We start from the raw sequence: 26,557 nt of genomic DNA, 5'->3' as shown, positions 1-26,557 counted from the left end.
GCTTCTTTGCATTGACTGGCTTAAACACGGACACCTCGACAAACAGATGACAGAGGTAAGAGTCCCCATATAGGTAATCTGTTAAATTCCGTGAATACAAAATACATATTTCACGCGTTTATCTCTCTGGTTTGAGTTTATTGGCCATCGTTGAGCAATTACTGTATTGCCCTTCATACCCCATGGCGCGATGTTTTGTAAATTGCCAAGACAGCGCAGTGTTTCCGGCAATTTCCCCGAAGAAATCTCGTGGCGTGATGTCCGATGCCAGCATGGCCAAGGCCTCCAAATTAGTCGCTACCATATCCAGAAGAGTGGTCATCTTTCTGAAATCAGAGTAATCATCGTCAGATGGTGTTCTTCTCTCTTTTCTTCTAAATATTCAGGATGCTAATTGCTTGCGGGGTCCGTGCTAATAACTACCAGGGAGTGTTGGTGTCAACAACAATAGGTTATTATCACTTTCTTCCGCTGCTTGTGAGTCCAGTTTTCAACAGTTCTGTCTCATGGTACGCCGGTAAAATTTTAACTGGATGAACACTAGGCATAAGTCCAGTTTCAAGGAAAGATGTTGGGTGTGTAGATCAAGTTTATTTGAAGGGTAACTTAATTACGTCATCAAATTTAATGAATATATAGTTCAAGTTGAATGCGCGAAACGTCAGCATACGGCAGTGTTTCCACAGCTCAAAAATGAATTTCCTGAAACTGAAACCCAAATTTCCTGAAATTCATAGATATTTCCTGGAATTCTTAAGATTGATTTTACACGAAAATCGGGCAATAATACAGCGAGCCTAAATTCGGCCTAGGTGGCCAAAATCAAGGATTTTTGCAGTTTTTTGTTCACGCCCTCTTTAAAAAAAGGAACAAAATTACAAATGCGAGCGCGGAGCGCGAGCGGAAAATTTTGAGCTACCTATAGTTGTAAAACATCATTAGATTATAACCTGAATATTATGAATATTGATAATTTCTATGTTTAATTGTTGTTTAATTGTAATTTTCGGATTTCCTGGAATTTCCTGGAATTTTTGCATTTCCCGGAAATTACCTGGAAAACGTCTGGATTTCCCGGAATTCGGGTAATTTCCTTCAAATTGGAAACACTGGCATACGGTATCTTTAAACGTGTTTTATCTTTTTTTTCGCATTTTTTTGCAGGGGGGGGGGGATACATGGTGAAAGGAAAGGGGTCGATCGGGAGGGGGGATGTTAAATTGAGAGGGGTATGAGGGTAAATAAATGATTTGGATTCACACTTGCTATAAGAATGCGAGATAATATGGGCTATATATAGTCTCTGGAAGGAACGATGAACGGTAGACGGAAAGCGTAAAGGAGAAGAGCAAATAAGGAGAAAGAGAAGAGGAATGGAGAGGGGTGAGAGAGAGAGTCGAACAGAGCGAGGGGAGTGGGATATTAAGATAGATAGAAAGAGAATGAGAGAGGTGGATGGGGGGCTTGGGTTGAAAATATACTCTTGGAGCAGGATAAACGGGAGGATTACCTCTGTCACAAAAAGCGTCAAAAGAGTTTGATACACCGGTTACATTTTGACAAGACCACAATAATACGCGGCTCCACTCCAGCCCGTCCAAGACGATTGCCAGACTAAATCGCATTCAATAAAAAACCCAAACTTATACGTTGTGAAATAAATCCCCTTTCAAAAGTGTTATTTCTAAATTGCCACACCGATTTGGACCACTCCTGTTACTCGTTATCCCCCTTCACAAAAGCAAAATTACTTCTTTAGAAAATAAAAGAAAATAGATCGGTGGTAAAATGAAAACGGGAAAGGTAGGCAAAAGGTATTTTCAACAATTATCTGGATAAAACCCTTCTTTTTTCGTAATCAATGACACCGCTTGTGATCAAAAAGTGCCCTTACAAGCCTGGAACATACATTTTTTTATTTACTAGAGAAAGGGAAGAGAAAGAGGGAGAGAACTGGGGAGGGATATTTAACCTAATACCTCCGAATGAAGCAAATCCCGTATAAGCAACGTATTCAGCAACGTTTTCTTTTTTTGTTTTGTATGTTTTTTTTATACTGAAAATTTCAATTCAAAATATAATATGGTTGCTATTGATCTGATAATATGTGTTTTAATGTAAATATATGTGCGAGATCACCCAGCAGTTCTGTAACGGTTTTTTTTATCCCCCCATGAAATCTGCGCATTGAAAGTTTGTATTTCGGTTGATTTGCTTCTTGACTAATTTTTCCCATAATAATTTTCCTACGTGTCAAAGACATGCTTAAAACGTTCCCTTTTACGTCTAAGTATATGTACACAAAAGTCTGCTCGCGCTTCGCGCTCGGATTATGTGATTGGCGAGAAAGTATCCTACAATTTGAAAGAGTCCGCACGGTGAAATCTCCCTACTAGGCTATATGTCAGCATATTCAAATTTATGCTAATGATCGCGTATTAATGGCTCATAGTTAAGTAAACCCTCCGTTCCTGATATTAAAAGAAATGAATAAAAATTCCAAGAAATTATCTCCGAAATTTTATTTCACGCTTTCCGTTCGCATGATTCATTACCTGAAAGATTATTCCAATAAAAAATGTTGTGTAATGTTTACAATAATGTATATAATTCAATCAATCAATCAATCAGTCAATCAATCAATCAATCAATCAATCAATCAATCAATCAATCAATCAACCAATTAATTAATCAATCAATCAATCAAACAATTAAATCAATCAATCATCCAACCAATAAGAGGTAAAATAGTGCTTAAGACGTTCCTTCTCGGGTTCGGTAAATACCTATCCGGGCATACAGTACCCTTGTTCTGATCTATAGAAAGACACAAAATAGCTTGCATTTCCTGCTTGCTTCATTTATTTAGCCATTATAACGCCATCTCATGTTCGGTTTAAATAAAATAAAGCTAATTAGGACAGCCCCCACCCCCAAGGAAAATCAGCATCCAGCCCTTCCAGTAGCTGATCGGAGAAATATCCCCCCTTGGGTGATACACTTGTTTATATAATGGCCCGTATTCTGAAGTCGGATTTAACTTAAACTCAGGTTTAAAGTTGTGGTTTAAGTATGGTTAGCAAATTGTACACATAAATCACTAAAAGTAGAGATATCATATTTAAGCTCATTTGGCTCTCAAATCATTCATAATTGTCTGGGAAGTATGAATAGATGATTGTCTTCACCATCCTGACCATTGAATAATCAGGAAAAAGCAGAGTAAATATAGAAACATACAACTTAATAAAAAATGACCCTTTTTGGCTTCCCATAATTTCAGCACAGAGTTAGTTCATGGTCTAAGTTTAACCTGACTTCAGAATACGGACCAATGAGTAAAAATCTACAAGATGAGTTTGCGGTAAAGGGAAATAATTGGTAAAAATAAAAACCATATCTTTCAAAAAATAAATCATAGTCTTAGATATTTTGAAAAATACTGATCTACTATATGTTTCTTTCGAATTAGAGGTCTCGTCACGAACTCAAACAGGATTTCTTCGTGTTGTTTTCTTCTAGTAATAAACATTCTATGCGAATGGCTTCATACTCAAAATGACCTCGTGAACTTGTTCAGTTAAAATTTAATAACCTGATGAAATTCTTTCAAACTAACTATCAGTTCCGCCTACATTACCTGTAACCATGCCCAAATTTCCCTTCGACCCAACCCTCATGCTAGTCTATAGTCAAAGCCCCTCCAGTTCTCTCATAATTGCTTCTTTTCAATTATCTTCTTCCTATCGTTTGTTTTCTTTGGATTTGTTACCTTCTTTCAATTTTAATAATTTGAATTTTTCTCCTTATTTCTCCGCAAAGTCACTTCATTTTCCTTTGTTCTTATTCCTTCTTTCGCTTTTCTTCTTTCTTTTTTTCTTTCTTTCAATTCGTTTTTTCATGTTCATGTAATTTTTCTTCTTCTTTTTGCAAATAAGCGTCAAGTGACATTAAGAAAATACCCTCAACATGTTAAAAGTTCAAGTCCACCCCACCAAAAATGATTTAAAAAAAAGGACAACAAGTCAAGAATGTCAATGATGACAATTTACATGATTTAAAAGACAAGTTCACCCCAACAAAAACTTGATTTTAATAAAAAAAAAGAAAAATTCAACAAGCATAACACTGAAAATTTCATCAAAATCGGATATAGAATAAAAAAGTTATGGCATTTTAAAGTTTCGCTTCATTTCACAAAACAGTTATATGCACATCTCGGTCGGTATGCAAATGAGGGAACTGATGACGTCACTCACTCACTATTTCTTTTGTATTTATTATATGAAATATGAAATATTTTTATTTTTTCGTCATTGTCATGTGAAATGAAGTTTCAATCCTCCCTGAACACGTGGAATTCCATTATTTTGACATTTTGTGCTTCAAGCAAGGAGGTCCTAATCGGTAAATTGGTAAAACTTGAAATAGTGTATAATTCAAACGATATAAAACAAAAGAAATAGTGATTGAATGACATCATCGACTCTCTCATTTGGATGTAACTGGCTCGTTCATTTAACTATTTTGTTAAAAATAAGCGAAACTTTGAAATGTCATAACTTTCTTATTTTACATCCGATTTTTGATAAAATTTTCAGCATTGTGCTTGTCTGATTTTTCTCTGTTGATTCAAATGAACATTTTTCTGGGGTGGACTTGACCTTTAAAGTTTAACGTAATGTCACGAACCAGTTGTATGTGCATCCTGTTCAATATTCAATGAACAAACAGATACGTCAACCAGTCACTGTTTATTCTGTATATTGCATGAAATATCGAATATACCAATTTCCTTCTCATCATGGCGCGGAAAAAAAATTTGATTCCTCCTTGAACATTTCATGTTGCCATTGGACCCGCTTTCATGTTATGCTCCTTTTGCTCCTAAAATCCGCAAAGCAAACGAAATAGTGATGATTTAGGAATAAATAAATAATAAAAAATAGCAGCCAAGTGATGCTTAGTTAAACCGTTTTCGTTATCAAAGGGTCTTGTTTTTGTTACATTCTAGTAAGACATTTCTCAATAGATATGCATGTTTAAAGTATTAAATGCCAGGTCATTCTCCCGACTATTAATTTCTTTTAACATGTTTAACGCATCCTAACATGCAGACGGCACGCTCTTGTTAAGAGCGCCAAGTGGAATGAATCCCCCTTGCATTCCACTCATGTAGGGGACACGTTTTATAATTGCGAGGACGGTTTCCATAGCAACATATTGTATTATTTAAGGGTTAGTTGAAAGTTTATGAGTTTGCGTCGACCGATCTTTCAGTACTTAATATACTTTTCTTTTCTTGTTCGTTGAGAAATGGAGATGACACGAAGAGAGTCTGATGACAATGCTAAAATAAGATCGTCTTCTTGGAAAACTGTCACATCATCATGACACATTGATGTAGGATTGTGACCTGGGTCGTAGGGGAACGACCTCACTCTAAACATTATAAAATGAAGCATAACTATATTAAATAAGAGCATCCCCATATAAACAAAAGGGAATTGGAAACAAACAATTTGTCAGAAAAAAATGAATTGGAAAATGAAATATTACACTAACAACCAGGGGCAGATCCAGGATATTTCGAAAGGGGGGGGGGGCACAATATTGCCCCGAGGAAAAAAATGGCAACCAAGAAAAAAAAGATAAAGAAAAAAAAGATGGCTTCAACCCAAAATAAAGGGGATTGCGTCCACGAAAATATTTGCCAAGCAAAACATAAAAAAGGTCTTCACTTCCAGGGGGGGGGGGCACATTTCTGTTTTAACGGCATTTTTACATTAAAAAGTTTTAATTGTGCCTCTCAAAGGGGGGGGGGGGGCTCGGGTCGGCTGTACCCCCACCCCTGGATCCGCCAGTGCTAATAACCAACACAACTCTATCAACAACCTCCACAGAAACAGCATCATCTACTACTGCTGCTGCCGCCGCCGCCGCCGCTGTTGCTGCTGCTACTACTACTACTACTACTACTACTACTACTACTACTACTACATGTTCTACTACTACTACCACCAGTGGCGTAACTACAGGGGAGGCATGGGGGTACGTGTCCCCCAATCGGCTGCCCCCCCCCTAAAAAAAAAGGAAAAGAAACGTAGCGGGAAAAAAGAAATAATTGTTCATTATAATTATAATCATAATTATGTTATGTTATATTACATAATATTTTTTTTTTCAAAACTTTATGAAACATTGTTTGCTCAGGGCCTACATGTATGTCTTCATTGTTCCTGGTGTTCGTATTTGTCTGTTTAACGAGATATATAATGTAGTTGTACTAAAACCTCCCATTTTCAAGTCAATATACACCAACAATTTCCTAGCAGTTCGAGTTATTGTTTCCATGTAGTGACGTATGCTTCTTTTTCGTGACTACTTAAAAATAACATACTTCCTTCCATGCTTACGTTCGCATTAGTGGATTAGTGAGATATGTCTACTCTTCATGAATTCCTAAAATCAAACATTTTCAGCTCGCGTTTCGCGCTCGTATCATTTTGTTGGTGAAATACGCATGGTCTTAGTGAATTCCTACAAACAAGCCTTAGAATTCCCCTCTTCAGGTCTGAATTTCGTAAATTTTCAGCTCTTGCTTCGCCCTCGCACTATTTGATTAGTGGGATGTGTATGATAATCATGATTACAATGACGACAAGAAGCGCTTCGTGTGTTTAGACATAATAATTAATGGATTCCTTAAAGGGGAATCCAGCCTTGGCCATAAAATGTTGTGTTGGGAAGGCGAAAAATAAAATAAATAGAATGGCGAAAGTTTGAAAGAAATCGGACAAGCAGTAAGAAAGTTATAGCTGCTTTAAAATTGAGATCACTAATAGAATGTAGATTTCAAATTGGCAACTGGGTAAGTAAATTATGACAAGGGGCAAGGACATCTTTCCCATAGGCCATGTACTTTATTATCAGGGATTTGTGGTTTTATCCTAAGTACCCATTCCCCTGGGGCAGTAATCTAAATATAATCCAGGCAGTATATTGTTTTATGTCCTCATGAACGAAAAACACAATTCAAAATAAAACTTTTTGGAAAAATGACATTTTATCCATAATATGTATTAGAGTACATGGAAGAGTAGTCCTTGCCTTACATCACTATGATATCCCATATGCGGCCAATTTGAAGTCTCCATGGGTATAGTGATTACCAATATTTACAACATTTAAAAATTCATAACTTTTTTGTTGTTTGTCCAATATTGATCAAACTTTCACCTATCGACTTGTCTGATTTTTCTTTTTCTTAGAAAAGCAAGTTTTTATTTGGGTTGGATTCCCCTTTAAGAAATAGTCCTTAAAATTTGGGGTCAATATATATACGGAAATTTCTGCTCGCGCTTCGCGCTCGTATTGCTTGTTTAACTCAAAATTTCTGCTGGTGTAAAAATTTGCTAGTAATGATAATAGTTATGAACACACCATAATAAGAACACCAACATTTTATTGCCCTATTCATATTAAAGCATCATTGATTTCACTTATATCATGTATATCGGCAGCGTCAGTTAGTACATTGTGTTCGCTTCTTACAAACACTAGCAACAGGATATCTAAATTGGAAAGCATTATATTAATTTTATAGCTGCATTTTTACGAACCTAGAATCGATATGCAAATCCCCTTTTTTGCCGCTTGTATGAACATGCTTCCTAATATCTGACTAGGGCTACCTTGATGACTCATTCGGGAAGAGTATACTTCAATACAAAGTTTTGTTACAACAAAGGGGATGAATAATCGGAGTAAATGAGGTCAAGACGTTTTGGAGATAAGATGGGATTAGCCTTTTATAAGGAATAACATCAGCTTCGCCAGTCTCACAATCTACGCACCTCGTTATTCAGGTGCGTTATTCGTTTCGTGCACGTTTCCTTTCTTTTGAGGGGGAAGGGGGCGGGGGGGGGGGGGGTAGTGGCTTGGTATCAATTTCAAGACACGCTCTGTGCATCAACCGAGATCCAAAATTGAGCAGAAAACACCGAGGTTGAAGTTTGTTTGAGAAACAAGAGAAACAAATACGAACGAATAAAAATATATATAAAAGTACCCAAGATATAAGACGACTAATTAGGCAATATATATATATTATATTTTTTTTTTGGGGGGGGGGGGTGAAAGGGAGAGAGTGAGAACGGAAGACGGGGTGACTTTAGTGGATAAGGATGATGTAGTCATGGAGTGAAATTGTAAGAAGAGTAGTAGGTGGAGGGGTGGGGGGGGGGGGGGGGGTAGAAAGGGAGAGAGAGAGAGAGGAGGGGTAGCTTTTATTAATTTTACAACATCTAAGGAGAATGTCATATTTCTTATCATTGCTGCTGATTTTTATTTCCTTTGCTTTTCTTCCTTTTTGATGAGAAACAAATCATATTGTCAATTAAGTGCTTCGGGATTTGTGGTTGTTTCAAACGGAACGGCATTTGTTCGTTATACCGACATATTTGTATCCCAAGATGGCGCTATTAAGAATGCGTCAATCTCCCAGGAGAACTGCAGATTAAAGCTCAGCGATTTTTTGTATTTGATTGGAATGAAATGTTCATGACTTTCTATTCATAGGGACGAACCAAGTACATACTGCTGGAATACGGATCTATAAACTTTTCCGGTTATGGCTTGGGTATGAGAGCAATTCCAAGTTTTGCGTGGAAGAATGTTAGAATAGCGTGTTATTTTTCCTATCCCCTGGATTACAAAGATTCCTGATTTTGACTTTTATGGCCGTTCATCAGTTTTAACGCCTGATGAATAGGTAAATATCAGATTAGAATAAAGTTTATTCTACTATTTCCTTGATCACGATGCATATTTCTAAATAGATATATATATACAATTTAAGTGACAGATGTCAAGCATTACACAGATGTTTTATGGATTAGCAAAAAAAAAATGACGAAGGGAAGCTTTGGTCATTAAGGTTCGAACGAACGTGGGTGTTCGTACGAATCTCGATGTTCTTAGAAATTCTAAAGTTTTAATGATATTCATAGCCTTGTCATAGATTTTTTTTGTGACGTTCTGAAAAACAGTGAATGGCTTTCCTGAGAAACGCAGTGATTATATCGGTTGTGCAATTTATGAGGGTTTTCGTAAGAATGTCTTGAGATATAGATATTTTTTCGTCGGACTTACAGCCATTTGATCTCTGTTGTAAGCCGGTCGTTGTGTAACTTACGGCACTCCCAAGTCAATCGTATGAAGATCTTACACAACAGATGCACAAATTGTTACCGTACGGCTTACGATTCCCCTACGAACGTCTCACATAATATGCCAAGGGTTAATGTAAAATCTCCGAAAAGGGGGTTTTGTAAGACGTAAGAAAAAAAAATGGATAAGACCATCCAACAACCCGCGAACTTATGAACGGTTACGTTTGCAAATGCTGGTTTCGTACGGAATTCTTCAGAAGATCTTATAATTTGGCCTAAAATTTATTCGTATGGCGTCCGTAGCAGTTCTTAATTGTATAGTACATACATAAACACATACGTACATACACACACACACCCACCCACCCACCCTTACATACTTACTACACACATACATACATACATACACGCATACACCCACACATACATACACACACACATACATACATACATACATACACACATACATACATAGATACATACATACATACATACATACATACATGCACATATACACACACCCACATGTACATACAAACATACATAAATATATGGACATACAAATGGATTCCCCTTAATTGTCTCAGAAAGGCTCCCAAACTCTAACGGGTGTGTGGTAGGTTACTAACAGGAATAACAAAATGAGGAGGAACATGATAAAGTTACATGTACGTGTGCAAGATCCAATATACAATGGATGACAAAGCCATCATTGGATAAATTAGTTTCGATTCGGTAATAAGTTCAACATTCCACAACACCCGCTTTAACATCGCCATCATTGTTGTCTCTTGAAAAGTACAACCGAAACCTTTCACGTTAATCACTCCCATTATTCACACCCAACCACTGGGATATTGAAAATAATTATCACCGTGCCTATCATGTGGAGGGGGGGGGGGGGGCAGCCACTTGATAATTATTCCGTTAAAGGCAGTATGTAATCGTTGATTCGTTCCGCGTATAATTATTCCTCGCTGTCTCGACGTTTAACCGCTCTCCGGATGGTTCCGTATATTCATTCGGAGATTCGTACCGAAAGGTTGAACATCACCTGCGTAGGACTTTTTCATTTTTTAATGATTATTAACTCGCAAATGTCTCTCGTTCATTTATCGACTGAGTGCCTTTAACATCGTTAATCATTCTAGATTGTCTTCACACACACACACAAAAAAAAATCATTAAACCTAATAATATGAATGACAGCACAGAGCTTCAATTTTGAATATTCATTTTAATAGGGATAGTAATTTTGTTATCATTATTTCAAACGTCCCCTCCCTGAGAAAAATGCGACTTAATTATGTAAATAATTATGTAGCGCCTTTGTCAGAAATGAAATAAATAGCATATGAATAAACATACACATATACTCACAATATCTTAAATTACCACCAAAACGTTATGGCCCAGTGGATTAGTCTCCGGACTTTGAACCAAAGGGTCATGGGTTCGAATCCCAGCCATGGCGTAATTTCCTTCGGCAAGAAATTTATCCATATTGTGCTGCACTCGACCCAGGTGAGGTGAATGGGTACCCGGTAGGATTTATTCCTTGAACGCTTTAGCGCCTATTAATATGGCGGCTTAGCTACAGCCGGGGTAATTATGATACCAAGTATCAAAGCGCAGTTGAGTATATGCACATAGTTTACTGCGCTTATTATTCTTCTTATTATTATAAACACTCTCATCCTTTCTTCTATATCCTTTACTCCTTGTCCCGAACCTCTTCCGCCTTAAGTTACTCAGTTCCTAGCTACTACAATAGTGTTACCGTGACATTTTCGACCGGTTTCAAGAATAATATTCCCAAGAAGCGTTTTCAATAACGTCTTCATCACAATTCTACATTATCCAATGATAATAACTCAAATTCATTTGTGTTTACATCTTCGCATTCATGTTAAAACAGAGTCTGATAGTGTATCATTAAAGTATAAAATTGATTTCTGTATTGTAGCTTGTATAAAAGGTCTAAAACTTAAACGTTTGTAAAAGTTCTGATTTTTTTTTGTCTTCGAATCATGTTGTAACCTATGAAAGCTCCATTCTAAAGAGAACAGGATATTGATAAATCTATATATCGCCATGACGTCAACGCGCTACGTTGCAATGTGTTAATAACATTTCAATGATATCATTCGTAAATGTGAAAATGATATTTGATTACGGAAAGCTCAATTTTATATAGAAAATATTTCAACAAGTTTATAACGTATTTTTTTTTATACATTCATATAATTTTATATACTTTTGTGCATTCCCTCTTTCTTCCACTACAATGCCTACCGCAGTGGACTATAAATGAATTATCATGAAGACATTGCGAAACACCTCATGCGAATTATATCATTATATTCATTTTCAGTTATCACGGATTACTGATTTCCTTACACTCACGCTCAATTTCATTTTGACTGTTTGTCATCTGCGACACCATAGGGTACATCTAACACTTTCGGATAATATCCGTCAGCTTCAATTACGGTTGACATCTTCCTTGCGGCACACAAAGCACGTTATTGGGAAATTCGAAACAGAAAGACCGAGGTTCAGATATAAGTTGAAAGTTTAGATTTTGTTTAGAATGTAGGCCTGGGGTTTATGAAAAAGAACATGCACCAGCAACTGCAACATGGCATATAAAGAGAGAAGAGAGATAGAAAGGAGGGGAAGGTCATGAAGAGAGAGAGGAGGAGGGAGAGAGAGAGAGAGAGAGGGGGGGGGGAGGGCAGGGGATACAGGAAGTGGGGGCGGGGAGAGCCATGATTAAATGAACAAGAAGTGTGAACTTTCTCTAATAAAACCAAGTTGCAGAGAATAAAACGGAAACCATGCGGGGGGAAAATTTGACGTTGTGGCTACCACTATCATGACTATAGAGTTGCGAAATATTTTCATGAAAGTTAAGCAAACTCATTTCTGCTTTCCTTCTTACATTTTACATCGTTTTCGGTAGGTCCGTCTACGTTTCATCATCTTAACATTGTTTTTCCATTATTTCCAACGCTGGAACATCAATAGTAATTCGTTAATATCCTCAGCTTACCTTTGCACAGCTAAATTCACTATAATATGTTTTACCACTCATGGTTTTACCTTCGGAAAACAATGCGCTTTCTCAATTTGCACTTCATGAACATCTTTTTTTTAATATACTGACACAGTTTTGAAAGTTAAGAAAATTCCAAATATCATGATATGACGTCATCGTGGTACCAAAGTAGTCTTCGAAATTAACTAATTGAATTCATGGCCCACTGCCGTCGACGAACTGTTGTGAGCCTCATTTTTTTAACATCTTGCCAAAAGTCTGAACGATTACATGTGGTTGACACACAATTCGCATGTGTTTCTAGGTAAAAAACAAGATGCATGACAAGTGTGAAAAGTGTCTTCATCTTAACTACTTACTCGGCAAGATGGAGGTCGGTTCGAAACTAAAGGCAGTCAACCATCGCTGGCTCGTCACTTCCACCCCTCCTAGGGTGAAAACAATTACAGAAGATCCTCCGAAGGGTGATCAACTGCAGCCAATATCTTTTAAAAATGAACTGATCTGTGCTACGTTCCAGTAGCGTATTTGTGTGTGGCATTTTTTTTATATTCAAATGTTCCGAGCGAGCGAGCATTTTTCATAATAATAATAATTACAATCTGATCTGGGCCCGACCGTCTTACAAATTGTTGCGATTGATCCGATCAATCGCATCTATGGATGACCAGCAACGTCAACATCTATTATGAATGTCTGTTCAAAATATTTTCTAGCTTTGATGTGTATATTCATGCATTCATTGTTTTCTTTAAAAATTCACTGCGCTTCTCTTTGAATACTGTACATTGTGCAAATTTTTCATAAAAAATGATTATGACACAGATGGATTTCCATAGAGTTACGATTGATCGGATCAATCGTAACCCTTTGTAAGACGAGGCCCCTGGTCTTACCCCCCCCCCTTTTTTCTCTGTCTCTCTGTGTTCATTTGCCTTTTTTCTTAGTCTTGGGAAATGTCTTTAAAAACAATTCTTTAGGGGGCATGGCCACCAAGCCCCCCCCCCCCCTCTAAACGCTAGTGCTACTGTCTCACCAATTATGGAGTAGACACTGACCGATAAAATCAATAACGTTATTTTGATGAATACCATTTGTCGATATGCAGGCGGTTTCGTTGGTATGGCCATGGAATGACTGCATTATGTTCAACAGTCTGTAGCCAGTTTTCACCAGAAGCCCCCCCCCCCACACCCCTTCGGTGAAGACAAACTCTGTTTTCCTGGCTTTCGATCAGACAAATTCTTGGACTTGTAAGTTTTGTATTTATTTAAACATTTTGTTTTCTACTTGCTGTGCCGATTCTTTATCGATATTGCAGTAATTACTCCAGGAAAGCTATGGGTAGTTTGAGTGTCAAATGACGTTGCAATCCATAACTAAACCATAACTTTAGACCATTAAATCTGATTACAGAATACGGATCTAGATGTAGATTCAGAACACAAGATGGCGCTACACACCAAACTCATTAGATTGTCCTCAATTTCTTTCTACAAACTGGTAGACAAGTGACAGGGTCCTTACTGGCGATATCATCGCCGCCTCAAATAGATTTCGTTTCAGTAAAATTTGAAAAGCATTCACGCCATGATCATGCCACCATCTTATAGGCTGAAGTCATTGCCTTACATGTATTAATAATCTGCACCTGGGTGTCACGCGCGTAAAACATTCCCCATAGACTTTATGTTAAAATGGCACTTTTGAAAAATTCATAAAAAATAAATGTGAAATTAGAGGGTGGAATGTTTACTACCATTGGATAGGATATATATCTGACATTCCATATCTGACCAGGAAAGGGTACCGTAGCCAGCTCATTTTAAAAAATAAATCGCCATTAATGAAGATAACTATGAATGGATCAAATTCATCAACTGAAACAGTAAAATAGCCCTAATTAGTCCGCCAGTCAAAAATAGTTCCAAATCACTTATTTATCTTCCCAATTTGGGCGAAGGAAGTTCAGTAGATACCATTTCTAGAATTATTGTTAGATTTTTAATCATATTCATACATTTTTGTCACTCAGCAATATCAAATTGAAAAAAAAATCAAATGGGTTGGGTCGAACGAATATCTTTAGCCCTCGATACTGATGTAATTAGGCTCGTGGCACCCCTGCCGCATCTCTCTCTCCGTTTACAAGTATTTCTATATCATCTGAGAGAGGGCGCTATGAGAATAAGTGAATCTTTCTCCCGAGTAAAGGTAACGCTGTACATTAGCATCTAGTTTAAATGTTTATTTTGGAGTAGTATGAAAATATGAAAGTTTGCTCATTTTTTTCTTTTATTTTCTTTTTGGTAAATTGCATACTTAACGTTCAAGTCCGTTCCAGAAAAATGTTGATTTGATTAAATAGAGAAAAATCAAACCAGTATAATGCTGCCAATTTGATCAAAATCGGATGTAAAATAAGAAAGTTATGGCATTTTAAAGTTTATTATTTTTCACATAGCGGTTATATGCACAACTTAGTGACATGAAAATGAGCAAGTCAATGATGTCACTCACTCACTCACTATTTCCTTTGTTTTTATTATCTGAATTATATATTTTTTTCATTTTTTTACAGATTTGACAAGGGCCAACTTGACTGACCCATTTAGTATTAAAATAATGTCAATTGCACACGTTCAGGGAGGAATTAATCTTTGTTTCACTTGACAATGAGGTGAAAATTAGAATATTAAGTATTTCATATAATAAAATACAAAATAAATAGTGAGTGGATGATGTCATCAGTCTTCTCATTTGCATACCGACAAGGATGTGCATATAACTATTTTGCGAAATTAAGCGAAACTTTAAAATATCATAATTTTCTTATTTTACATCCGATTTTGATGAAATTTTCAGTACAATGCTCGTAGGATTTTTCACTTTTTATTCAAATCGACTTTTTGTTAGGGTGGACCTGTCTTTTAAAAAGAAAGTCTTAGCGCCTCCCCACCTTTTGTTCTGTTTCTCCAACACCATCTTCCGACTGCGTATACACAAAACAAAAAAAAAAAAACAAAGAAAAAACTATGAACATAATTGTAGTTCACATATTGATTTATTAAATTACAAAGTTGATAAATACACCAGCATTTGTAAGACCCATTACATATATATATTTTTTTCATTCATTTTTTATTCATGGATTCAATTAACACAAAATAAACACATAAATATGTTAAATCTTCTAATGATATTTGACATTGAAAGGAGAAACCATTTGATGTGCCTGCCACCAATATATATATATAATTATATATATATAATAAAAAGATCAATACACTGGAAATTCCACACTACTTAAAAAAGCACCCTCATGTGTTACAGGGTTACGACGGGGGGAGGAGTCTTTATGAGGTAGTGCACGAATGAAGCTTTATTTCGCCGTCCCAAACGTTAAGTTGTCTCTTTTCTTTTTTTGTTTGTTTGGTATTTATTTTCTAGGTAGAAAACCATCCATATACATCTTTCTTCTCGACTTTGATTTTCGTGTAACTATAGGTCCTATGCATAACTTTAAGATTCTGGGAATCAAAATAATATGATATGAAGATGAATTTAACCTTGAACACATCCTGTTTCTAGTAAGAATTATCGTCAACGTAGATTCATTATGTGAATCATTGGATTATGAATATAGGTTCGTTGTAATTGGAATTAAGCAGCGACTAAAATCAAGGATACTATCGGCTCAGCATTTCGGGAAAAATAAAATGAGTTGATTCTCATAAATTTGCTAGATGAAGGACGTACGTACATTAAAACTAAGCTAAACGTAATATAGTATAGAATAAAACTCTAATAATCAAAGAAACATATCGGCAATAAACAAATACACGAATTATTCAAATAAAATAACTTAATACATCTGGAACGTTTGAATATTGGAGGTTAAATGTTATTACAAATAATTTCTCAAATATATGTATACGTCTGCCCCCTTCCCCTAATTAATTTTGCGGAACCTAAACCATTAATGATTAAGAAATATAAATATAAAAAGGTCATACAAACTTTCGACTCTTTAGATTGAAACTTGATAAAGCACCCCTCTCCTGAACGATTGGGGTTGCAGACCCATCTCGAAGCGGGATATATTCCTGAGAGCGCTGAAGGACATTTGGTGCGGGCGATAGCAAGAAATATTGCCCTGTGGCAAATATCATAATCCATCTTGGATAAACGGAGCATGTGATAGTCACTTGCTTAAGATAGATAAATCTTGAAGTCTTCAGAGATGAACTGATGACTTTGACTAACCTTCTAATTTTGTCCACCAGTCTTAAGAAATTGTTTACGGCTCTAACATATTACATGACTGACTGCTGTCGCGATCAGGCACTGAAGGGGAAATAAATGGCAAAAGGAACATGTGCCCCTACATAATCTCCCTCTTGTACCACCATTGGAAGTGAGGACGATAAGGATGTTGATGGCAATGACTGTTTTAGCAACAATAACTCTAAAAATTGTGAGAATAATAGCATAATGATATAATAGGAATAATAATAACAATAACAAAAACAATAACAACAACAATAATTAGAAAACACTAAAAATAATAGTAATAATAACAATAATAAGTGGAAAATAAAGGAGATGCCTGAAAAAGAACTGCACAAAACAAACTGTAATTGTTGAAAATAAAAATAAATGAAATGAAATGAAAAAAGTAAAAAAAAAAACCAGATAAATACTTTGGGGGATAATCGAGGGTGAAATTTAATCTAAAATTTGGATACACTGAGCAAAATTACAGCATTAATTTATTGCCATTTGTTAATTGTAGGAATGAATGCATTCAGAGTTTTGATGGAACAAAATTCACCGGGAGTGTTATTTGAATGAAACCTACGTATATTTCAGTTTGATAAAAAAACAGGAAAGGAACTAAACATAAGTTCTCCGCAAAAACACAAAATAGTGGGGCCTGCCACTGCCCCACGAGCCCTTCAGCCGTATTTTCAACATAGACTATACATATTTCAAATGCATCCAATCAACTAGCAGATTAAAGTTCATTGTATATAGAAAAAATAACAAATAATCAACACACCGTATGGCTAATACACGTACAATAATACTTTATCACGGTATCTCATTAATACATATTCGAAAACCTTGGATTTCAGTCTATGAATCGCGATGTCTTTTACTGCATATACGAATATCTGTAATTTTCATATAAATCCGGCTGAGGAAAATATGTTGGAATTCGTGGAGGTAAGTTCGTGTGTCTTCTCATCCGCTTATCCACCGCCACTGGGGGTTCACTGGGTCTGGGCGCAACGGGCACGTCCTCTTCCCCTGCCCCGGAAGTAATTAATGACTCGTAATGGTTATTGGTTACATCGTTCGTAAGAAGGTCGGAATACACGAGCTGTGCTTTTTTATCTCCTTGTTCGTACGACGAGTTGTTTCCTCTATCGGTCGAGTTTAATGGACTGTCCTCGATGGCTCGCATCCGGGTTCTATATAGATAAAATATAAAGATTTGGTCGGGAAATTAGGTATATTATATAATTTATGACCATGTACACAATGGGAACTAGAAACTGTTATTTATAGTAATTGCTGATCGTGACGTCAATCAATCATGCAGTGGTTATTTTAAGAATAAATGATTGGACATGCGAAACTTTTTTTCACAATGGGGGCATATTCTAAAGCACTGAATAATTTGATAGTGCAATATTTTGTCTTTTTTGAATGAATTTGTATGTAATACATGCATTTCATTTTCTTTAATGATGTGTTCCCATTTTATACAAACAAAATCAATGTATTTACAAATATATTATGAATAATGAAATATGTCCGAATGAATAAAACGTCGTCGTTCCTTTTCCGTCTTCTGTAAATTTGACCATAATGTATTTGGATGCCATTCGTTCCATTTGCGATGCAACATTGCTTAGCAAGTGGTTTAGACATGAGTTTCGATGTAAATTGGTTTTTGTTTTCTTTATTCTGATAAAATTTCCTATTATTCATCATTGCTATCAACAGTACACATGTTAAACAAAACAGTGATATGGTTGTACGTAATTATTAAAGACTTCTTTACTGTGAAATATCAAATAGATTAATTGCCTACCTCAATTTGAAATTCCAGACGAGAATGAAAGAAATAACAACAACCCCGACGGTGAGAAGACTTCCCATTATGACAGCCAGGTATCTCATCTCATCATCTTGAAAGAAAAAAAAGGGGGGGGGGGGCATAAATATATGCAATTCGTTAAGCATTGTTAGATAGTTAGTGAAACTGATTGAAGAAATTCAGCTTTGCTAATATATATACACGTGTGTGTATCTCTCTCTCTTCTCTCTCTATATATATATATATATATATATATATATATATATATATATATATATATATATATATATATATATTATACAGTTTTGACAATTTCACTCCAAAAGCTCGGTAGATTCCACTCACTCCAAAAGGACTGGTCTCTCGTCTAACTCCGAGGAGGTTAATGAATAGGACTATCATAACCATTTTGCACTTTTCCATGAATCTTAGAGTGTGTATTATTTTAATTAGACTACTAATGATCAGAAGACTTTATTTAGGCCAAAATATAAAACAGAAATATTTAAATGTTCATCGTATAGCATGGCAATTTTCCGCATTTGGCGCCACTAATGGAAGGAAGCACATATATCAATACAAATTGACAATGTACCAGATAATGAGGCATCTGATGAAATGCAAATTTATTTCACCTATTGACCCTTTTTTATGGAAACTGAACTAATTGAGCTATATGATGTTCGATTATGTAATTAACCCATTTTAGTAGAAAGGTTATCATGGTTTCCGATTTCCCAAAATAACTAGTGAACCTTCTACAACAGAAAATGATCAAGTTCTCTTTTTAGAAATCAATTGCGGATACTATTTGGTAAACGTGTTTTGATGCTCCTTTTGATAATGACATAAATATAAAGTAAAACAAGATTCTAAATATTTTCATCTAACAAATTTAGCAAGTGTGGCAGGATTATTCTAATTCCCAAATAATTGGGGGAAGTGCATATTGGAACAAAGTGCCTTTTATTCTGGTTCAGCATCAGTAAGGGGAATCCCCAACAGTTTCTTTAAAAAGATACCTCATTGAGTTTTGTGTGTTTGTGTTTTTGGGGGTAAACTATTAATTAAAATTTTATAATCAGATTCGCGCTGAATGGGGAACTACTGTTTTACAATTGGATTTGCTTTAATTTCAATGTTCCTGGAAGACCTTTTCTCAGCTGTGTTGTAATTGTTTCTTTTTTATTCATAAATGTTAATCAGAATCTAATAAGGTATTTACGGGAGTGAGAATCACTGGTAGAAAGCCTACGACACTGAACAGTTGCAAATCAATTCAACAAAATTTGAGCATTTTATTGTTACACTGATTTCGATACTCATGCATTTTTAATGTCTGCAAGAAAACAAAGTATGTCATACACAAGTCATGTGCAACTTTTTACATTTTTAATTCGAGTACGATTTTTCTTTTATCCATTAGTGATCAGAATTTTATGCTTCCCCCATGTGATGTCAATAAAAAAAACAATAATGGAAAAAAAAACACGGAAGAGAACTCAATAACGACAGAAACACGTCGGGAATGGCCAAAAGTGACGTCATTCACATGCATTTACGACTTTGGTCCAATCAGATTCGCCGGTATATATCACTTACTGGATGTGTGCGCGTTGAAAGCTGTTCCGTTGATCATTTGGGTTTGTACGTGAGGTGATTTCGTCGTGGTGCCAGGTGTTGTCACGTGGACGGCGCTTACTCTCTTTGTCGTTGTCGTCGTTGGAAATAATGACATCGTCGTCATGACTTGCGTTGATGTCGGCGTATGCGGCACTGGGGGCGGTAAAGTGGCTGATGTGGATATCGTTTCATTTGCTGGTAAATAGGGGGAATAAATGGTGCATAAATACCCGTTAACAACTTCATACATATTTAAATCTGTCGTATACCTATCGGCTATTAACATGATTAAAATGATTATAAATATGAATTAAGAGTGCAATCTGACTCAAACTGATAATTATTGTATTAAAAATGAAGAAGAATTGAGAATTATTGACAGAAACAACATGGTTTCCTTTAATTCGCACATGGTCAACCGTTCACCGAATGCGTGTGTTCTCTGAGTGAAAAGGTATTCCTGGAGACTTACTCCTCCGTAATAAAGCAATCACAGCTCATCATCCAGTTTTAATTTCAAATACTGTTTAGTCTCCTATGTTGTAACAAGACATTGGCCATTTATCCTATAACATTAATTGTTAATGCAGGACTCAGAAGAACTCATAGTGACACCACGTCATGTGCCGTTTTTAGCATTACGTGTAATACTAGGCCCTAAATCATATTCAGCGACAAAAAAAAACAACGTTGCTATGATAGCACGTCTTGCTGGAATTTCACTACCATGACACCCGTGAGAATAGTGCTTTTCATATTGGTTTATCCAAAGAAAGGTGATATTCCAGCAAGATTTGCTATCTTAGCAACTGTTTATGCAATAGGGTCGTGAAGTGCATGTACTCTACAAATCCTCACAAACATGACAAAAGTGTAAATAGAGCACTTTTATATTTATAGAGTGTACAATTCCTTCATGAAATAGATGCATGTACTTAATATGCTATGACGTAAAAAGGGCGATGCCAAGTTAGTCGGTAAATTACTCACTATTATAAACTGCAATCCGGCCTATACCTCCACATCTCTCGTTGCCGTACCCACTGCACGGATGCTGGCAGGCCGAATCCCAATACCGGCCGTAGATGGCGTAATTTGACCCAAGGGCGCCACAGTAACATTCCTCGCCGTATTCCAATCCCGCATACGGATAACCGCGGGCATGACAATAATGCACGCAAAGCATTACCGTCATGTTCTTGCTGATGTGGACCACGTCCGCAAGTGCTCGGGAGTGGGTCTTGTCTCCATAGCAACCAAGATACCCCGGTTCTGTGATGGTGAATGAAAGTATGTAAATCGTATTAATGTCTTAAATCGAGCCGGTATATACATGTAAATTGATTTCTTGTGATAATGATGCTTTTTTTGTCGATGATAACAACGATTAAAAAAATACCATCCTTCATTTTTCTTTGCCCAGTATCCTTTTTATACGAGAATGTCAAATGGACTCTTTTTAATTTACGCAATTAATGAGTGAATGCAAAGCTTTCCAATAATCATAATTGTCCATTAAATGATAACATGTAATTCAGTATTGACATAATGTGTAATTTCTTTATGTTGTGTTGTGTATGTTCAGAATACCTTGCAAAATCGTACATATTTGTTTCATATCTATTATATTCGGACATATTCCCTAATTCATATGATAAAATACAAATTGAATAGTGAATGACTAACGTTATCAGTCTCTTTATTTGCATACCCACCATGGTGTGCGTATAACTGTTTTGTGAAATTCAGCAAAACTTTAAAATGCCATATCTTTCTTATTTTACATACGATTTTGATGACATTTTTAGTGTTTTGCTTGTTGAATTTTTCTATTTTTATTCAAATCAATTGTTTGTCGGGGTGGACTTGTCCTTTCAGAAAAACAAGAAGTAAACAAAAAATTACAATAACCAATTCACAGCCTCTGCAAATTTTAACACTAGTTCTCAACACAGATATGGGCCATGCTTATAATCATAATATGATTGTTATATTATATCTTCATCTTAATTCAAGCTGACAAACACCAATCAGCGTACTAATAAACCTTATTGAATGATAAATACCTAATAGCATATATATAAAAATTAAATGCATAATTGCAGGAGTGGGGCTATTATCTTACATTGTTACCCCCTACCCCCCCCCCCCCCTTGGTCGGTCTCTGGTATCCACTGAGAGCTCATTAATTCCCATTCTAGCACGCCATTTTAACATACTTTTTATGAAGGTGGGGAAGAGGGGGGGGGGGGGGGTGTAAACGAATCACCCCTTTATAATCATGATTATTGATGTAGTCGCTGTTGTTAATTTAATTCTTTGTATTGTTATTCTTGTTATCAGTGCCTATTTTATTATGTTTGTTTTTTTCTTTTCTGATTGATTCACCTCATATCTCATTTTTATCATTGTCATACCATTTCTATTTTCTTTTTGAGGAGGGGCGGGGATTTATCTGTACCCCACCCCTAACAACCCTCTCACCAATGATCCAGACACAATACAAACAGTAAACCAGTAAAAACCATGTCAGTGTCAATTTATTAGGTTAGAGGAAACATCCAGATTCACAGGGGTAGTGATTCACCCTGCGACCTGTTAAAGGGAAAGTTCACCCTGACTAAGAATTAGTTATCAAAATAGCACATACACAATTAAAGGTAAATTCCAGTTTTGGTAACGATATCAAAATGAGTTCGTACAGAATCCAATGAAATGACCACCAAAGTGTCGGTTTGTATAAATAAGAAATATGTGCCAAAGGATTCTGGAAGAAATTGTGTAATTGCTGAGAAATTAGCAAATAAGCACAGGGGTGGTATTCTGTAACTCTGTCATAACTTTTGTCATAAATTTTGTCATTTCTCTCCGAGATGTGACACCGCTATGATTGTCACAAATCGGTATTCTGAACATTGTCTTTTCCCTGTCATATCTCTCAAAGTTCCCGCCCATCTTTTCGGAAGCAATCCAATCAAAATCATCGTTAGTTCCCAGTGGGAGCCCTTCTAGCCAATAGGAATGCCCCGTGACAGGTAGGGGATATCCCCTATTCTGTTTCTGGCATCGCGCAACTACGCGAATATTGATGCGCTGAATTACAAAGAGAGACAGGGAGCTGTGAAGGATTTTAGAGGAGAAGTAGAAAAATAAGGAAAACAGAGAAAAAAAGGAGAAATTAATATGTAGGGCCTAACTAATTGTAGCATGACAAAATAATTCTAAAAATTGTCGTGGATGATGAGTGAAACTTATGCCACAATCTAATCTAAATGATATCGTTATATGCTTGACATTCAGTCGGCAGGGTATCGGGATATTTGGTACTAAAAGATATGACAAAATTTATGACTGCTACCCCCTGTCATTACTTTTGTCATATCTTTTGCTTGTATAAAAGGATTACGCGCATCAAAGCCGCGTATTTTTGTTGCGCGCCCGAAGAGATAAGACAAAATTTATGACAATTTTTGTGACAAAAGTTATGACATCCACCAGAATACCGATTTTGTCATATCTCTGAGATAAGATAAAATATGGAGATAAGACAATGTTCAGAATACCGCCCCAGGATTCGGGTCAAGCGTCGGGCCGACATTCAGAGCAATGATAATACACTGTCCCACGTGCGCTCATCTATGTTGGTGATTTTCAGTGTGAACATTTTCCAGTGTAGATTTTAAGATTTCACAAAGTTCAGTTTATGTAACTGTACCAGATCTAGATCCTCGATGATATACTGACAATTAAGCCTGGTTTTACAGACTTTCTCATGAAATCAGTGTTTACTGCAACTACTGGTATTTCTCTTTAAGCATATTGGTAAAGATTGTGAGAAAATCCATTAGAGATTGAGAAAGCTAATGGAATTTGAAGTTTTTATTTTTATTTGTGTCGTCATAAGGGAGCAGCTAACCCTTATATTATGGCATATATATGTCATTTTTGATGGTTCGTGATGATTGATTTTGTCTTTTCTTTTTAGGGGCAGAATGATTTGCGTTTAGATATAATGAAAGTACAATAATAGCATTTTGCATTTTCTGAGAAAATGACTTGTTTATTGATTTTTTTCCATACGATATGTACGAAAATTGCTCTCATAGGACGAAACACATCAAGTAATTAGAATTCTTATGGTTTGTATATTCTTTGATGGATTTTCCTCAAACTTCAACACCATTTTCTTTTCTGTGCTATTTTGTTTTAAAACTAACCTTTTTGTCAGGGTGAACTACCCCTTTAAAGGACCACTCTATTCTTTGGTGGATTTTCCTCAGACTTCAATACCATTTTTTTTCTGTGCTATTTTGTTTTAAAAATAACACTTTTGTCAGGGTGAACTACCCCTTTAAAGGACCACTCTACTCTTTGGTGGATTTTCCTCAAACTTCAACATCATTTTTTTTCTGTACTATTTTTTTAAACAACCTTTTTGTCAAGATGAACTACCCCTTTAAAGGACCACACCACTCTATTCCATATTCAAGGAGTAGTGATCAACGAACCAACATTATCACACAGATAATCTTTAGAAAATCCTCACGGAATTACGCTGTCCCGAAAATACTGCTGATCAAAAGCTAATCCTGAAGATTAATCAAAATAATATTCTACAATGGCTGATTTTCGTTCAAATTTGATACACAGAGCACAGTTCCGAATTGCAAAATTCTTGCTCATGTTGTTGAACAGAAATAGTTCTGGGAATGACTATTTCGAGGCTGCAGCATGAGGTCATGCTGCGGGTAACGGGATGTTAACTCATATTGACGTCATGTTTCCATTTTTAGATACGCTACATTTCAATATTTCCATTTCAGAGGACTATTTTTTTAATTTGTCAGTTCTTAAAAATTCAAAGAAGTGGAATGTAATATATATATAAATAGATAAAAAAATAATAACATCAATTAAAATGAAGAAGACATGAAACAGGTAGTTACTAAAAATAAATGAATATACATAGACGAATACATTAATCGATAAATTAATTTATTAATAATTACATAAGTCAACATACCAGTAGATAAATGAATGTAATTGACCAAAGTTATTTCGATTGCAAAATAATGGTATTGAAATAAATAAATAGACAGATAATTAAATCATAAAAATGGTTCAAACGAAATAGAACAAGTGGAGCCGGATTAAACAAAAAGGCAGTACAAGACCATTCTTTGCCACACATCTGCAATTGATATATAAATTATATCCTGCTATTGTGACAGACAACTTAATAACGCATCACTCGTCCACGGAAGAGGAAACTATCATCCCGGTAGCTTGCTGAAATAGTCAATTTATGATATAACCCGAGATACTGTTGTGATGACAGAATGTGTTATATCAATATCGGATGTATCATATTGAGCCAAATTTTGCGTCTATTTTCCAAACCAGCATTAAAGCGTATTTATCTATCAAGTAAAATATTCGAACAGAGATTATCGTTATTAAGTAAAATAATACCCCCATGCTTCAGGGAAATTGCCGTAATTGTATTTGAGCTGGTATTGCTTAGTAATTTTGTTTATTCAAGCGTAAATTTTATATATTTTAAAGGCGCTCGAAATATTTTGAGACTTTAAAACAACATTAAATTCGGTAAGTTAGGGTAAAGAAATTAATTGGACCCTTTGGGTAACTACTTTTACTATTAACGATTCTGACATAGTAAAATCGAACAATTAAAACTTGGAAACTTTCATCATTATCTGATATGTTGTTGATGATATTGTTGATGATTATGATAATGATGATGACGATTACTTTTTGTTGATGATGTTAATAAAATATATGATTATGACGTTGATGACGAGGATGGGATTGGCAATGGGGATGATGCGGACAACAATGCTGATTTTAATAATGATTGTGATGGTAAGGATTATGATATTAATGATGAGGACGATGATTACGAAGATTGTGTTAACATGGACCATACCTTGGCAAACAGCACCAGCCGTAAGGCCATCTCTGCATACCAGTGATGTTGACTTCGAGCACGCGTTCAAACTAGGCTCTCCTATAACAAACATGACAAATAAGTCAACTTAAAAAACAAATCTATATATCAAATTTTATTAAAGAAAACAAAAAACACGTGCTGGCTCATATACATCGCATTCAAAAAGCGATTTTACTTTCTATCTTCTTTGTAATGTCATAAATAGTAAGAAGTTAAGCGGCGCTGCAAGCTTGACAAGGACAGAGGCGACCGAGCCCTATATACATGTAGTATATATGTATATTTAAAGTAAAGTAAAAAGTGACACAATAAGAAAGGGGAATATAGGAAAGTGAGAAAAAAAACAAAGAAAAAAAATAGAGCGTTATCCGTCATGTGGCTCTTATTTTCCTTGTGATAAAATTGAGAATACATATAGGTCGTCTCTGACTTGTAAAGGTGATCAGGTAGTCTTGTTGTGGTAATGGTGCAGTGGCAACGAATTTTTCTTGAATTCATTTTTTGATTTATTGTTATTGTTTCTTTACTTTTATTTATCATTTTCCGGCATATGATTATCTAAATCCAACTAGTATAGAAATATTGATATCAAAGTATTGCAAAACTGAAATCACTTGAAA

At 35.7% G+C, this 26,557-nt stretch overlaps 1 protein-coding gene across 1 annotated transcript; it reads right to left on the bottom strand.

Annotated features, from left to right (window-relative positions):
- Positions 1 to 16,934: 16,934 nt before the first annotated feature.
- On the bottom strand, positions 16,935 to 25,989 carry LOC121431089. The gene is made up of 5 exons (XM_041628569.1): positions 25,914 to 25,989; positions 20,957 to 21,238; positions 19,946 to 20,161; positions 18,338 to 18,434; positions 16,935 to 17,711 (listed from the first exon to the last, which is right to left on the bottom strand). Exons 2-5 carry the CDS (start codon positions 21,159 to 21,161, stop codon positions 17,393 to 17,395), a joined length of 837 nt encoding a protein of 278 aa, XP_041484503.1. The 5' UTR covers positions 21,162 to 21,238; positions 25,914 to 25,989; the 3' UTR covers positions 16,935 to 17,392.
- Between the last annotated feature and the right edge of the window lie 568 nt (positions 25,990 to 26,557).

Source organism: Lytechinus variegatus, chromosome 17, assembly GCF_018143015.1.
Source record: "Lytechinus variegatus isolate NC3 chromosome 17, Lvar_3.0, whole genome shotgun sequence".
In the NCBI taxonomy this organism is placed as follows: domain Eukaryota; kingdom Metazoa; phylum Echinodermata; class Echinoidea; order Temnopleuroida; family Toxopneustidae; genus Lytechinus; species Lytechinus variegatus.
Note: the sequence above shows the minus strand (reverse complement) of the source record. Positions and strands in the feature narration are given on the sequence as shown.